A 12,987-nucleotide genomic window follows, 5' to 3' on the forward strand; every position below is an offset into this window, starting at 1 on the left:
ATTGGAAAATTATTAGCTGCCTCTGCCAAGATAAGAAGATAAATCAATCTGAAGAGGCAGGTATAGAAATTTTTCATGTGATTTAAGAAACTTGGTATGTTTAATGTCTGCTGAGTTGCAAGAGTTTGGAATCAAAGGTTAATTAGTTAGTAAGACAATACAATAGAGATTGGTTTGAAAATAATTAGGAACAGTTAATTCTATAGGTAGTGACAGAAGAGGTTTTTCAATATCAAAGTAAATATTGCTAAATGAAGAAACAGTGTTCTAATGTTGTTGATTGACGCAGAACATTTTGGCTGACCGTGAGGAAAACAGGCGATTGCTAAAATATATATTTTTGGATTTACAGAATTCAGAATAATTTAACACCACCAAGCTAAGAACAACCAAGCTAAGGATTCTACACTCTATAACTACATTTTACTGTATATGCCTGAATGATGTAAGTGACTGAAATGATGCTGTAAAAGATGTTTTCTAATGTATCTGAATAAATTGAGAAAAGAACCGGACCATGGACTGACTATTTGATATATATTGAAAGGTGGGACATTTATTTGCACCTATTTAATGAGCAAATGTTCAGTATGGAGCAGTAGAGGGGAAGACAGAGGAGAAGGAAGTTACAGTAGTCGAGACGAGTGAAGATTGAGTGGATGAGAAGTTTGGCCGAGGAAATAGAAATGAGTGGTCACATTTTTCTTATGTTATATAGATGGTAGCGACAGGTGGTAGTGATGGATGTGATGTGTTGGACGAAGAGGAGGGAAGGGTCAAAGGTAACTCCAAGGTTGCAAGCAGAAAGGGAGAGGGTGAGTGGGGAAAGAAGATGGTGGGGATTAGGGTGGATGGTAGGGAGGAGGAAGCAGGAAAGTAAAAGACTTCAGTCTTAGCTGGGTTAATTTGTAGGAAGTGGGAGGACACCAACTTTTCTGCCGTTTCAACCTGGATGTTGAATCCATTTGAGGAGATGAGGTCTAGTATATCCCTACTATTGATCCAGAGGAAGGCAAACAAAAAACCCCAGTGAAATATCATCCAATAATATCTCATAAAATTCCAAATAAATTCCTTCCTGACTCCAAGAATTGGCAAATCAGATTACTCCCTGGATCACCCTTCATGTTTACTTATTTGGTATACCCCTGTATACCTTTCCTTTCTAAAAAGATTTTTTTAACGTATCTATTGTATCTGCTATCACAGTCTCCATGGGTAATGAATTCCACATTTTAACTGCCCTTACTGTAAAGAGCCCTTTAATTTGTTGCTGGTGAAATCTCCTTTCCTCCAACCTTAATGGATGACCTGGTGTCCTTTGTACTGCCCTTGGGATGAATCAATCTTTTGAAAGCTCCTTGTATTGTCCCCGAATATATTTGTATATAGTTATCCTAATCCCTCTTATACGCCAGTTTTCTAATGTAAACAAATCTAATTTAGTTAGCTATCCCCATTATTAATTTGGTGGCTCTCCACTGCCATCTCTCTAGTTCCATAATGTATTTTCTAAAAACTGGTGCCCAAAATTGTACTCCACATTCAAGGTGTGATCTTACTAATGCTTTATAAAAGAGGCATAATTAAGTTTACTTCCCTTCATTGCAAGATAAGATCTTGTTTGCCTTTGCAGCTATGGCATGACTTTGGGCACTATTGTTAAGCCTGCTGTCTACAACCACTCCTAAATCCTTCTCCATCAAGGATTCCCCTAATTAATCTCCATTTAATTTGTAAATTGCTTGCTTATTCTTGTTTCCCAAATGCATACCCTTACATTTATCTGTATAAAATTTCACCTGCCATTTACCTGCCCAAGTTTCCAGTCTCTCCAAGTCCTTCTGGAGAAAAATTACATCCTTCTCCGATTCTACTACCTTGCACAATTTAGTGTCATTAGCAAAGATGGAGACTTTGCTCTCTTTGCCAACCTCAAGGTCATTAAAAACAAGTTAAAAAGCAGGGGTCCCAGTACAGGTCCCGGAGGTACCCCACTGGCAACTTTAGCTTAGCCTGAAAAAGTTCCATTTATGACAACGTATTAGCTGAGGGTGTACACTGATAAGTGTGCTTTTCTAACAATGTTTTAAAGACTGCGCATTTATTTTCTCTGCAAAAACATCCCGATTTATTCCTTGTAGATTAGTCCTCAGTTTATTAAAATCTGCCTTTCTAAAGTCAATAAAACCGACCAACCTGTTTTTTGATCATTTATTTCAAATGATACCATGTTATGATCACTATTACCCAAATGTTCCAGGACTTTAATATTTGCTATTATTAGTTCTACATTGTTTGATATTACCAAATCTAGTATAGCCCCTTTCCTGGTTTGTTCCTCAATAATTAGGGTTATGTAATTGTCTTTAAGCACCCCCCCAAAAAAAAAAACTGTTTCCTTTTGTTGTAATGCTAATCTCATTGCCCCAGTCAATGGCAGAGTTCAGTGGTAGAGAGGAAAATGATGCGAGTGGGGGGGTGGGGGGGAGGAGTGATGAGGTGGAGAAGGATCAATGCATTTAAGGTTTCTGCGAAGGATGGTATTGAGTGTGGCTGAGGAGGGGGGAGCAGGGAGGGTGATGCAAAGGATGGTGCAGAGGAGGTGATCGGCAGGTGGGCAAGGGGTTTTTGCCATTGGATAAGGTCGAGGGTGCCTCCGTGTATCTGAATTGGGGCGATTTAGTGAGAGTTCAAAGGAGGAGATGAGAGGGATGAAGGCCGAGGCAGAGGTGGGGTTGTCGAGGTGAAGGTTAAAGTCAACGAGGAGGAGTAGTGGGTTGGTAGAGGGCTAGAGTAAAGAGAGAAGCAGATAAACTCCCTGAAAAATAGTGTGGGTGAGCCAGGGGGAAGATAAATTACGATGATTGTGATGGGTAAAGGGAAAGAGCAGGTATGGAATTCAAAGGAGAAAAAGGGAGGGATGGGAAGGAATAGGGGTTGGGGGCAGGTGTCCAGGATAAGGCAGCAAAGAGACCAACTCCTCCTTCAGAACTGGTGTGACGTGGGGTATGGGTGAAGTATAAATGTATAGATGTGTTTGATCTTACCAGTTAGGCATTAGTTGAGTCTTGAGGAAGAAGAGACACTTGACTGTTGGTAGTACACTGTTTGTGCTATATATTTCCACTATATATTGATGGATTTAGGAAGTTATATAATTTAATGCAGGAGGGATAGGATGAGCCTCTTGATGGTCGTAGATTTTGACAAAGCTCACGTTAGGCCACCTTCCCAGCACATGAAATGCCCGTTTCGGCGTATGAATAAACTTCTATACAGTAAGTCTTCATTTTACGAAGCTTCGTTTTACGACAAATGGCTTATCCGACGTTGTCAAATTCATCCCTATGGGCGGTTTTACGACGCCATAATGGCTTATCTGACGCTATTACGAGGCTTTGCAAAGTTGCAACATTATGTCAATCAGAAGGCTGCAGTCAAGGAAATCATCTAGATCAGTCGGTGTGAAGGTTTACTTGATTCAATAAATAGAATCTTTACATCATAATTTATGTGTGCTGCATATCTTATTGCCTGTGTAAAATATTTGGTGTATTTTAGTGTTAAAAATGCCTTCAGGAACGGAAATTTGATTTAAACAGTCTTCCTATGGGAAAATGTGATTCGCTTTACGACTTCGCTATCCAACGCCATTTTGAGTAACGCATTGTGTCGGATAACCGAGGACTGCCTGTATATAATTATTTGCATAAGATACGGTGCCTAGCTAACTTCCTCAGCTAAGCTGAATCCTGGTCTTGAACTGTTCGCTGGGTCACACTCTCCGCACGATTCCGTGGTCACTCCTACAATAACCAACTGTCATATACTGTACCTGACCCACAGCTTCCACAGAGAAGGATCAGCTTCCCTGTTCCTCACAGCAGGGGACTGCAAATTGTTCACTGCACCACCAGCCTCAGCAGTTGTTGAGTATTGATAAAATTTCACTATGTCTCACAAAAATGTAATACAATATACTATAAAGATCAAACAATTGTCATAAGGAAGTAATGCAGGAGGGATAGTCCTGTTAGTCCTACACTGATTGTGCTATATATTTCTGCTGTATATTGGAGAGTTTAGTGAGTTATAATGAACTGCAGGAGGGATAGCCTTTCATGTTGGTCCTAGATCGCAATAAAACGTTACATCGGCAGCTAGACCTTGCATTTAAATTTTGGATAGACCAGAAGTAGATAAAATGTTATCAGAATTGTACTAGATTAGTATTTGTAATTATTTCTTATGATCCACTCTCAATGACTCTGCTGTTTTTATAGAGTTTTGTGATCAAATCTGGTGGATGTTGATGTAATTTAGCTCTTAGGTTGTGCCTCACCTTAGTGCAGCTATCCTGTTAAGCAACCATTTTAGAACAACTCCAACGATCTAATCATCACGGTGAATGATCTGAAGAATTGCTTTAGAGACATACTGTATCAAACTGGGTGGCATTAAATTGGCTGCAACTAAATGCCTCTAAATCCGAGCTGCTCCTGATAGGCCCTAAAGTACAAACAGATGCTGTGAGTAATGCCTTCAATGACCTAAAATTCAATAACTCTTCCATCCCTAGGAAAGAGAAGGTAAGAAGCCTTGGAGCCATTATATTTACCAGCCTCATATTGCATGTATTGTGAAAAACTGCTACTTCCACATAACCAATCTAAATATAGTATCACAGGCCTTGGCCCGCTCCAGACTGAATCTTAGAAATTCTCTGCTGATTGGCCTCCAAAAACATAATATCAAAGCCCTGCAGTTTATGCAAAACGCCACTGCCCAGCTTATAGCAGACAAGGCGAGATTACAACTCACCAGTATTACAAGATCTGCACTGGCTCCACTGAAGCAAAGGGTTAATTTTACGATCTTGACCCTTGTTTTTAAGGCTATCCATGGTCTCGAACCCCTGTACTTTCAGAACAGCCTCATCAGCAACACCCCCAATCGGGCCCTTAGATCTGCCACTGCCCATCAACTGATTGAGACTCGGTTTAAGGTCAATAGAGCTGGAGAGAGAGCTTTTTCAAGGACCACCCCAAGACTGTGGAATAAGCTCCCAGCAGTTTTAAGAAAATCAGGATGCTTTGCTTCCATTCAGAAAGGAAATAAAAACCTTCCTTTTTAAACAAAGCATGGCAAACAGACCCCAATACTCTGGCAGCCAGCTTTCTTGCTCCCGTTAGTGTTTTCCGTCATTGGTTGGTCGTTTTTGTAGTTCCCCCTATATATTTTTGGTACAGTAGGTTCCAGTTGTAGCTCTGGAAGGGGTGTCCTCAAAGTTCCTACAAGCGCTCTAATACGGAGTTTTCTTGGTATGAAATCAATAAAAAAATAAAAATTTTTGGCAATGTCTTATTAACCCTTATAACAAACACCCTAGGTTAGGTGTGTTCCAAAGCAATAACTTACTATCCTCTTTGGTATATAAGGGGGGATAGGTAGTGTAGTGGTAGGGTGCATTAGAAGCCTTAGGCATTAAATAGGGTTTATTACCAAACTTATGTAACCTATCACATGGTAGAACAGTGATATTTCCCCTCCCTTTCCCCCCCCCCCCCCCTACATGTAAATTTACTTACCATGTAGCAAAGCAAAACCATTTATAAACAAAGTTCTTCAGAAATATGGAGACTCTGCATACAATGTTAACTAATTAAAGAGGGTTTAGTGAATCCAGGCTTTCTGGAATTATTTTCTCCAAAAAGAGCAAACTAGATTGTATTTTGCTAATGAAATAGCAAAGATTCACATGTTTTCATACAGTATGTATTGTATGTCTTGTAAGTCTATTTATATAGCACCAAAAGTGTACTCAGCGCTTCACAAAGAATATAGTACAGGGAATAATAATAATACAATAAGTGCAGCAAAAATCTGACAATAAGAAAGGAAATCCCTGTCCCAAAGAGCTTACAATCTAAGAGGTTTGATGGGGAATTTACAGAGACAGCAAGGGTGGGGGGGATAAGTGCCACCTGGCAGTGCTTGGCCACAATGGGTGGTAGGAGTGACTGAGTGTGGGTGAATAGCCATGAGTGCAGGCTATTGGGATGCTTTGTGGGGTGAGTTTTAAGGTTAGTCAGTATTAAAATGAGAGAGTTAACACAATTTACAGGGGAAGAGATGGCAGGGAGGCATGGGTGAAATTAGGTGTATACAGTTAGGTCCAGAAATAATTGGACACTGACACAATTTTCATAATTTTGGCTCTGTACGCCACCACAATGGATTTGAAATGAAACAACAGAGATACAATAGAAGTGCAGACTTTTAGCTTTAATTCAAGGGGTTGAACAAAAATGTTGTATGAAACGTTTAGGAATTGCAACCATTTTCATACACAGTCCCCTTATTTCAGGGGCTCAAATGTAATTGGACAAATTAACACAATCATAAATAAAATGTTCATTTTTAATACTGTGTCGAGAATCCTTTGCAGGCATTGACTGCTTGAAGTCTGGAACGCATGGACATCACCAAATGCTGGGTTTCCTCCTTTGTGATGCTTTGCCAGGCATTTACTGCAGCTGTCTTCAGTTGTTGTTTGTTCGTGGGTCTTTCTGCCTTAAGTTTTGTCTTCAGTAACTGAAATGCATGCTCGATCGGGTTGAGATCAGGTGATTGACTCGGCCATTGCAGAATATTCCACTTCTTTGCCTTAAAAAACTCCTGGGCTGCTTTCGCAGTATGTTTTGGGTCATTGTCCATCTGTAAAATGAAGCGCAGTCCAATCAACTTCGTTGAATTTGGCTGAATCTGAGCAGACAATATATCCCTATACACTTCAGAATTCATCCGGTTGCTTCTGTCTTCTGTCACATCATCAATAAACACTAGTAACCCAGTGCCATTGTAAGCCATGCCCATGCCATCACACTGCCTCCACCGTGTTTTACAGATGTGGTATGCTTCGGATCATGAGCCGTTCCAAGTCTTGTCCATACTTTTTTCTTCCCATCATTCTGGTACAAGTTGATCTTGGTTTCATCTGTCCAAAGAATGCTGTTCCAGAACTGGGCTGGCTTTTTTAGATATTGTTTGCCAAAGTCTAATCTGGCCTTTCTATTCTTGAGGCTTATGAATGGTTTGCACCTTGGAGTGAACCCTCTGGATTTGCTCTTGTGATGTCTTCTCTTTATGATAAACTTGGATAATGATATGCCTACCTCCTGGAAAGTGTTCTTCACTTGGCTGATGTTGTGAAGGAGTTTTTCTTTACCATGGAAAGGATCCTACGATCATCCACCACTGTTGTCTTCCATGGACGTCCAGGCCTTTTTGTGTTGCAGAGCTCACCAGTGCGTTCTTTTTTTCTCAGAATGTACCAAACTGTTGAATTGGCCACTCCTAATGTTTCTGCTCTCTCTCTGATGGAATTTTTTTTTTTTTTTTTGCAACCTATGGATGCCCTGTTTCACTAGTGACAAGGTGATGGTGAAAAAACAGGCGCTAATAGAATACTAGTGCTCACTAATAATTAAGTGAAAAGATAATACACATATAATAGTGTGAACAATTTAAAGTGACTAAAAATAGTGCAACCATAAACTGAGAGGTATAAATAAATAAATAAAGGTTGTAACCCCCTGCTCAAACCCTCTGGAAGGGACTGTCTTGACTGGTCCCAGATGATCGATACAAATTCTCACAACCCAGGGGGAGCATGTGGGAAGAGACAACAAAGAAAACACAAACTAAGTGCAGACAATATTATAATAATGAAGCGTGTATTCAGACTTGGCTCTTATGTGCAGCCTACTCACAAGATGTTAGTAGGGTAAAAGCAATGACAGGATGAGTGGAATCTGGGGAGTCCTCTGGACACAGACAGGTTGCAAATCAGGCTCAGAAGTCAGGTGCAAAGGTACATGGAGAAAAAGAGAAACCTCCATGGTGCAGGTCAATGGTACAAAAGATAACTTTATAGAAACGCTAAAATGCGCACTTACATAAGAGCCAAGTCTGAATACACGCTTCATTATTATAATATTGTCTGCACTTAGTTTGTGTTTTCTTTGTTGTCTCTTCCCACATGCTCCCCCTGGGTTGTGAGAATTTGCCCTGTTTCACTTGCATTGGGTTGTGAGAATTTGCCCTGTTTCACTTGCATTGAGAGCTCCTTTGACTGCATGTTGTGGGTTCACAGCAACAGCTTCCAAATGCAAATGCCACACCTGGAATCAACTCCAGACCTTTTACTTGCTTAATTGATGATGAAATAACGAAGGAAAAGCCCACACCTGTCCATGAAACAGTTTTTGAGTCATTGTCCAATTACTTTTGGTCCCTTGAAAAAGAGGGAGCTACATATTAAAGAGATGTAATTCTTAAACCCTTTATCCAATTTGGATGTGAATACCCTCAAATTAAAGCTGACAGACTGCACTTTAATCCCATATTCATTATTTAACTGTAACTTGAATTTATTTTGGTACACAGCCGAAATAACAAAACTTGTATCAGTGACCAATTATTTCCAGATCTAACTGTATGTCTGGGTTCAGGTTTAGGGTAGATCCCCAGCAGTATGTGAAAGTTATTGCACATAAAAGCTCCAATTTTTGCACTTTTAGATTATTTATGGACCCTGAAGAGACATGGGTGAATTCTATGTGCACATCATTTTTATTTAAAACGTTTTTATTTTATCCAGTAGATTATCCCCCCCCCCCCCCAGAATATTACCATTTTTGTTGGATGCCAAAAGCCAATTGCTGCTAAATTCACAAATGTGTGTCCGATTTGTACTTATTTTTCGCAATAAAAAGCTCTAAATAGTTCATACTTCGTGAGATATAAAAATGACATTTAAAGCAGCAGTACCTGCTGCATCTGCAGAAACTAAATGCAGCTGAGATTTCAGATTCCTGAAAACTTACAAAAAAAAAAAGATCTTTAGCCACCACCACACATGGTACATATTTAGAATTTTATCATTTGTTTTTACCATTACAGCAGTATTACAACTATTGATTAAGGACCATAGAATACTGTAGTCTTTGCATGCTTCCATCATAGCTATCTAGTGTAGGTGTGAGAATCCGAATAAGTGAGAATTGGGTGTCTTAGACTCAAACAAAGGTAGTGAAACTCCATTAAAGTCAAAGAGACCATTGATACAACTGAATGAGAATGTCTCACATCAAGTGGAACGTAACAGGCGTTTGTTTACTGGACCATTGAAGCATTTGGTCAAAATTACTTTTTACTTTCTGTGAAGCTGTTAGCATGTATTTGTGATGTTACACAGTTCAACACAGATGGTATTTATAAGGTTGATTTGGGATGGCTAGGGCCATATTACAAAGGAATACAGGCATACCCCGCATTAACGTACGCAATGGGACCGGAGCATGTATGTAAAGCGAAAATGTACTTAAAGTGAAGCACTACCTTTTCCCACTTATCGATGCATGTACTGTACTGCAATCGTCATATACGTGCATAACTGATGTAAATAACGCATTTGTAACAGGCTCTATAGTCTCCCCGCTTGCGCACAGCTTCGGTACAGGCAGGGAGCCGGTATTGCTGTTCAGGATGTGATGACAGGCGCATGCGTGAGCTGCCGTTTGCCTATTGGGCGACATGTACTTACTCGCGAGTGTACTTAAAGTGAGTGTACTTAAAGCGAGGTATGCCTGTAGTTGTATCATATTGCTGCTTTAAATAAAAGCCGAAATCTCCACACAAAGTTAAACTAAAATACTATTTTGGTAATTTATAATCTGAATACAAAATGTAGGTGTTCAGTGGTGATTTTGTGCTATTATTGGACCAACCAGAAATGAAAAGTATTGTAATGAGTTTATAGAGTATGAAAATTAACACATTTTCTTGCTAAAGATTCTCAGGTTCTACAAAGAATGTGACAGATTATTCAACACATCTGGAAAGTGATAAGTGTATTATCCATTTGTCATTTTAAGTATCCAAAAAAAATAATTCCAGTCAATAAAAGAAACAAGATTGAACCAATAAGACTACCACAACTTTATATTCATACTATGACGAGGAGCAAAATACATTATAAAGTTACCTGCGAGGGCTTGTTTCAGTGTGCTGTGCGTGTGCATCTGTACTGCCATAGATGGTATGCTTGAAAAAGAAAACAAATGTAAACATTAGTTAGCCATATTTGACTTTTACTCGTGAAAACACATGCTTATCAATACTGTTCTTGGTGAACTGCTCTAATGCCCTGCCAGGCATGAAAACAAATGAAGATTTAAAAAAAAAAAAGTTAACGTCACATATTAAAATGTTAAAACAAGCTGCAGTCAATTTATATTGTACCTCACACCACAATTAACACATTATTTGCATTCTGAATAATATTTCAGAGATTACTTATTCTTCACGTTAACATTCTGCTCATATTTACGTCTGAACCTGAAAGCTGTGTTTCTATGCGACAATCTGTTTCTATGTTTTTCTGTCATTTTTAACTGCACTGCAAGCTTTTCACCTCAACATTTAAGTTGTGGTATACTGTACAGGAAAAACCTTTTTGTAGGCTTTTAATGTTGCTTGGCAACTTTACGTCAGAGGTCTCTACTTACTAAAAAAGAGCGTTAGATGATTTAAAAGTGTTCTGTTCTGGGGGTGGGGGAGGGAATACACACACACGTCGAAAACGTTGAGGCACAGCGAAGGTTCCCTTGAAATAGTCTTGTTGCTGCCAAATGCGCTCCATCCCATCTAACATACTGTAGTTACATAGTAGATGAGGTTGAAAAAGAAAGACATGCCTCCATCAAGTTCAACCTATGCTCAATTTAGAGAACAGATATTTTAGCCTATATTTGTATTTTGAGTATATTGACGAAGACTAAGGCAAACAAAAACCCCCAGATTACTCCCTGTATCAACATCCTTCCAATATTTACTTATTTGGTATATCCCTGTACCTTTCCTCTCTAAAAGATGTCTAAGCTTTTTTTTGAAGATAGATATTATCTGCCATCACAGTATTTCCATGGGTAATGAAATTCATTTTAACTGCACTTACCATAAAGAACTCTTTCCTATGTTGCTGGTAAAATATTGTTCCCACCAACCTTAACGAATGACCCTGTGTTTGTACTGCCCTTGGGATGAATAGTTCTTTTGAAAGCTCATTGTCCCCGAATATATTTGTATATCGTCATCAGATCTTTTCTTAGATGCTTCTTTTCCAATGTAAAATAATCTAATTATTCTGGACCCAGGCTCATATGTAGCATGTGAGAAAGTCCATATAACTTAACTCGTCCCCTTTTTAAGCACACAAAGTCCTATTTTCTTCAACTTTGAGGAGAGTTAACAGAAGTATAAAAGTTCTTGTACTGTATATGGATTGTGCTAGCAGATTTCGCTTGTCAGGAGAATAACCTATAAGAGGAAGGTGTTCTGCTATGGGGAGTGCTTCTCTGAGGGGAAGGTAAAAAGGATTTCCTTTTATGAGGGAGCAGTGGAAGAAGTGTCTACTCACTTTGGCTGCTTGTTGGAAAAGAGGGAGCACACTTTCCTTTGCAGACAGGAACACGCTAAGGGGCATAACAATATGCAGATACAGCAGGGGAGAGGACTAAAACAATCTCAACTGTGAGGATTGGTAGGTTGCCAGGGCAACTGACTAGAGGCAGTGCAAAAGGGGATTACTTGTAACAACTATTTTGCAATATACACAGCTCTGGCTGCTTCAGAGCAAAGAAACATGTAACTTTAGCTGGGGAGGGCTGGCATCCTGAGAGCAGGACAAATACACTACCGACACACTTTATTGAAGTGTGGTCGGTACCGCAAGCCGGGAAATCTCCCGGCTTGCTAGTGGCCGCCCCTCGGCGTGCCGCGCGTCATAGACGCGCGGTCACGCGTCATCGGGAGCGTGCGCCCCCTGCACGCGTGTCCAGGGGCTCCCCGAGGGAGCCCTGGTGTCCCGCGATCGCGGGACAGCGGCAGGGGGTTCCGGGGGACCCGGCGGACCCGGCAGCGGTAGGGAGAGCGCCCCGATCGGAGGGCGCTCTTCCGCTGCTTCGGCGCGCGCCCGTCACACTCGGGCGCGCGCCAGGCTACTGCTGCGGCACAGAACGGGCAAATGCTCGAATAAACTGTGCCGCAGCAGTACAGAGAAATAAACAATCCTGTTCCAGGACACTAATTTAGCTAGCCTCTCTACATAAATCAGATTATCCACCCCCTTTATTAATTTGGTGGCTCTTCTCTGCACTCTCTAGTTCCATAATGTCTTTTCTGAGGAGAGCTGCCCAAAATTGTACTCCATATTCAAGGTGTGACCTTACTAATGCTTTATAAAAAGGAGCATAATTAGGTTTACGTCCCTTTCAACTATTTCCCGTTTAATGCAAGTTGGGCACTATTGCTAAGCCTACTATCTAGAAGAACTCCTAAATCCTTCTCCAAGGATTCGCCTAATTTATCCCCATTTAAACTTGTAAGTCACCTGTTTATTCTCATTTCCCAAATGCATAACCTTACATTTATCTGTATTAATCCTCATCTGACATTTACATGCCCAAGTTTCCAGTCTCTCCAAGTCCTTCTGGGGAGAAATTACATCCTGCACTGATTCTACTACCTTACACAATTTAGTGCCATCAGCAAAGATGGACTTTGCTCTCTATACCAACCTCAAGGTCATTAATAAACAAGTTAAAAAGCAGGTGTCCCAGTACTGATCCTTGAGGTACTCCACTCAACTTTAGCCGAACCTGAAAAAGTACCATTTATAACAATCGTCTGTTGTCCATACTCAACCAGTTTTCAATCCAGATGCAAATATTTTTACTGAGTCCAATTTGCTTTATTTTGTACACTAGCATTGTGTGGAACCATATCAAAAGCCTTTGCAAAATCTAAATACATCACATCAACTGCATTACCCTGGTCTAAATAACTACTTACCACCTAAAAGAAACTAATAAGGTTAATTTGGCATGATCTATCCTTCATAAAGCCATACTGACTATTACC

At 40.1% G+C, this 12,987-nt stretch overlaps 1 protein-coding gene across 2 annotated transcripts in view; it reads right to left on the reverse strand.

The window, feature by feature from the left end:
• DTX2 (deltex E3 ubiquitin ligase 2) overlaps positions 1-12,987 on the reverse strand; it is a 124,721-nt gene that overhangs the window by 34,265 nt on the left and 77,469 nt on the right. For both annotated transcript variants that reach the window (XM_075589830.1, XM_075589829.1), the window contains exon 4: positions 10,052-10,110. In XM_075589830.1, coding sequence (XP_075445945.1) covers positions 10,052-10,110 — 59 coding nt within the window. The remainder of the gene's footprint in view (positions 1-10,051; positions 10,111-12,987) is intronic.

Source organism: Ascaphus truei, chromosome 3 (assembly GCF_040206685.1).
Source record: "Ascaphus truei isolate aAscTru1 chromosome 3, aAscTru1.hap1, whole genome shotgun sequence".
In the NCBI taxonomy this organism is placed as follows: Eukaryota; Metazoa; Chordata; class Amphibia; order Anura; family Ascaphidae; genus Ascaphus; species Ascaphus truei.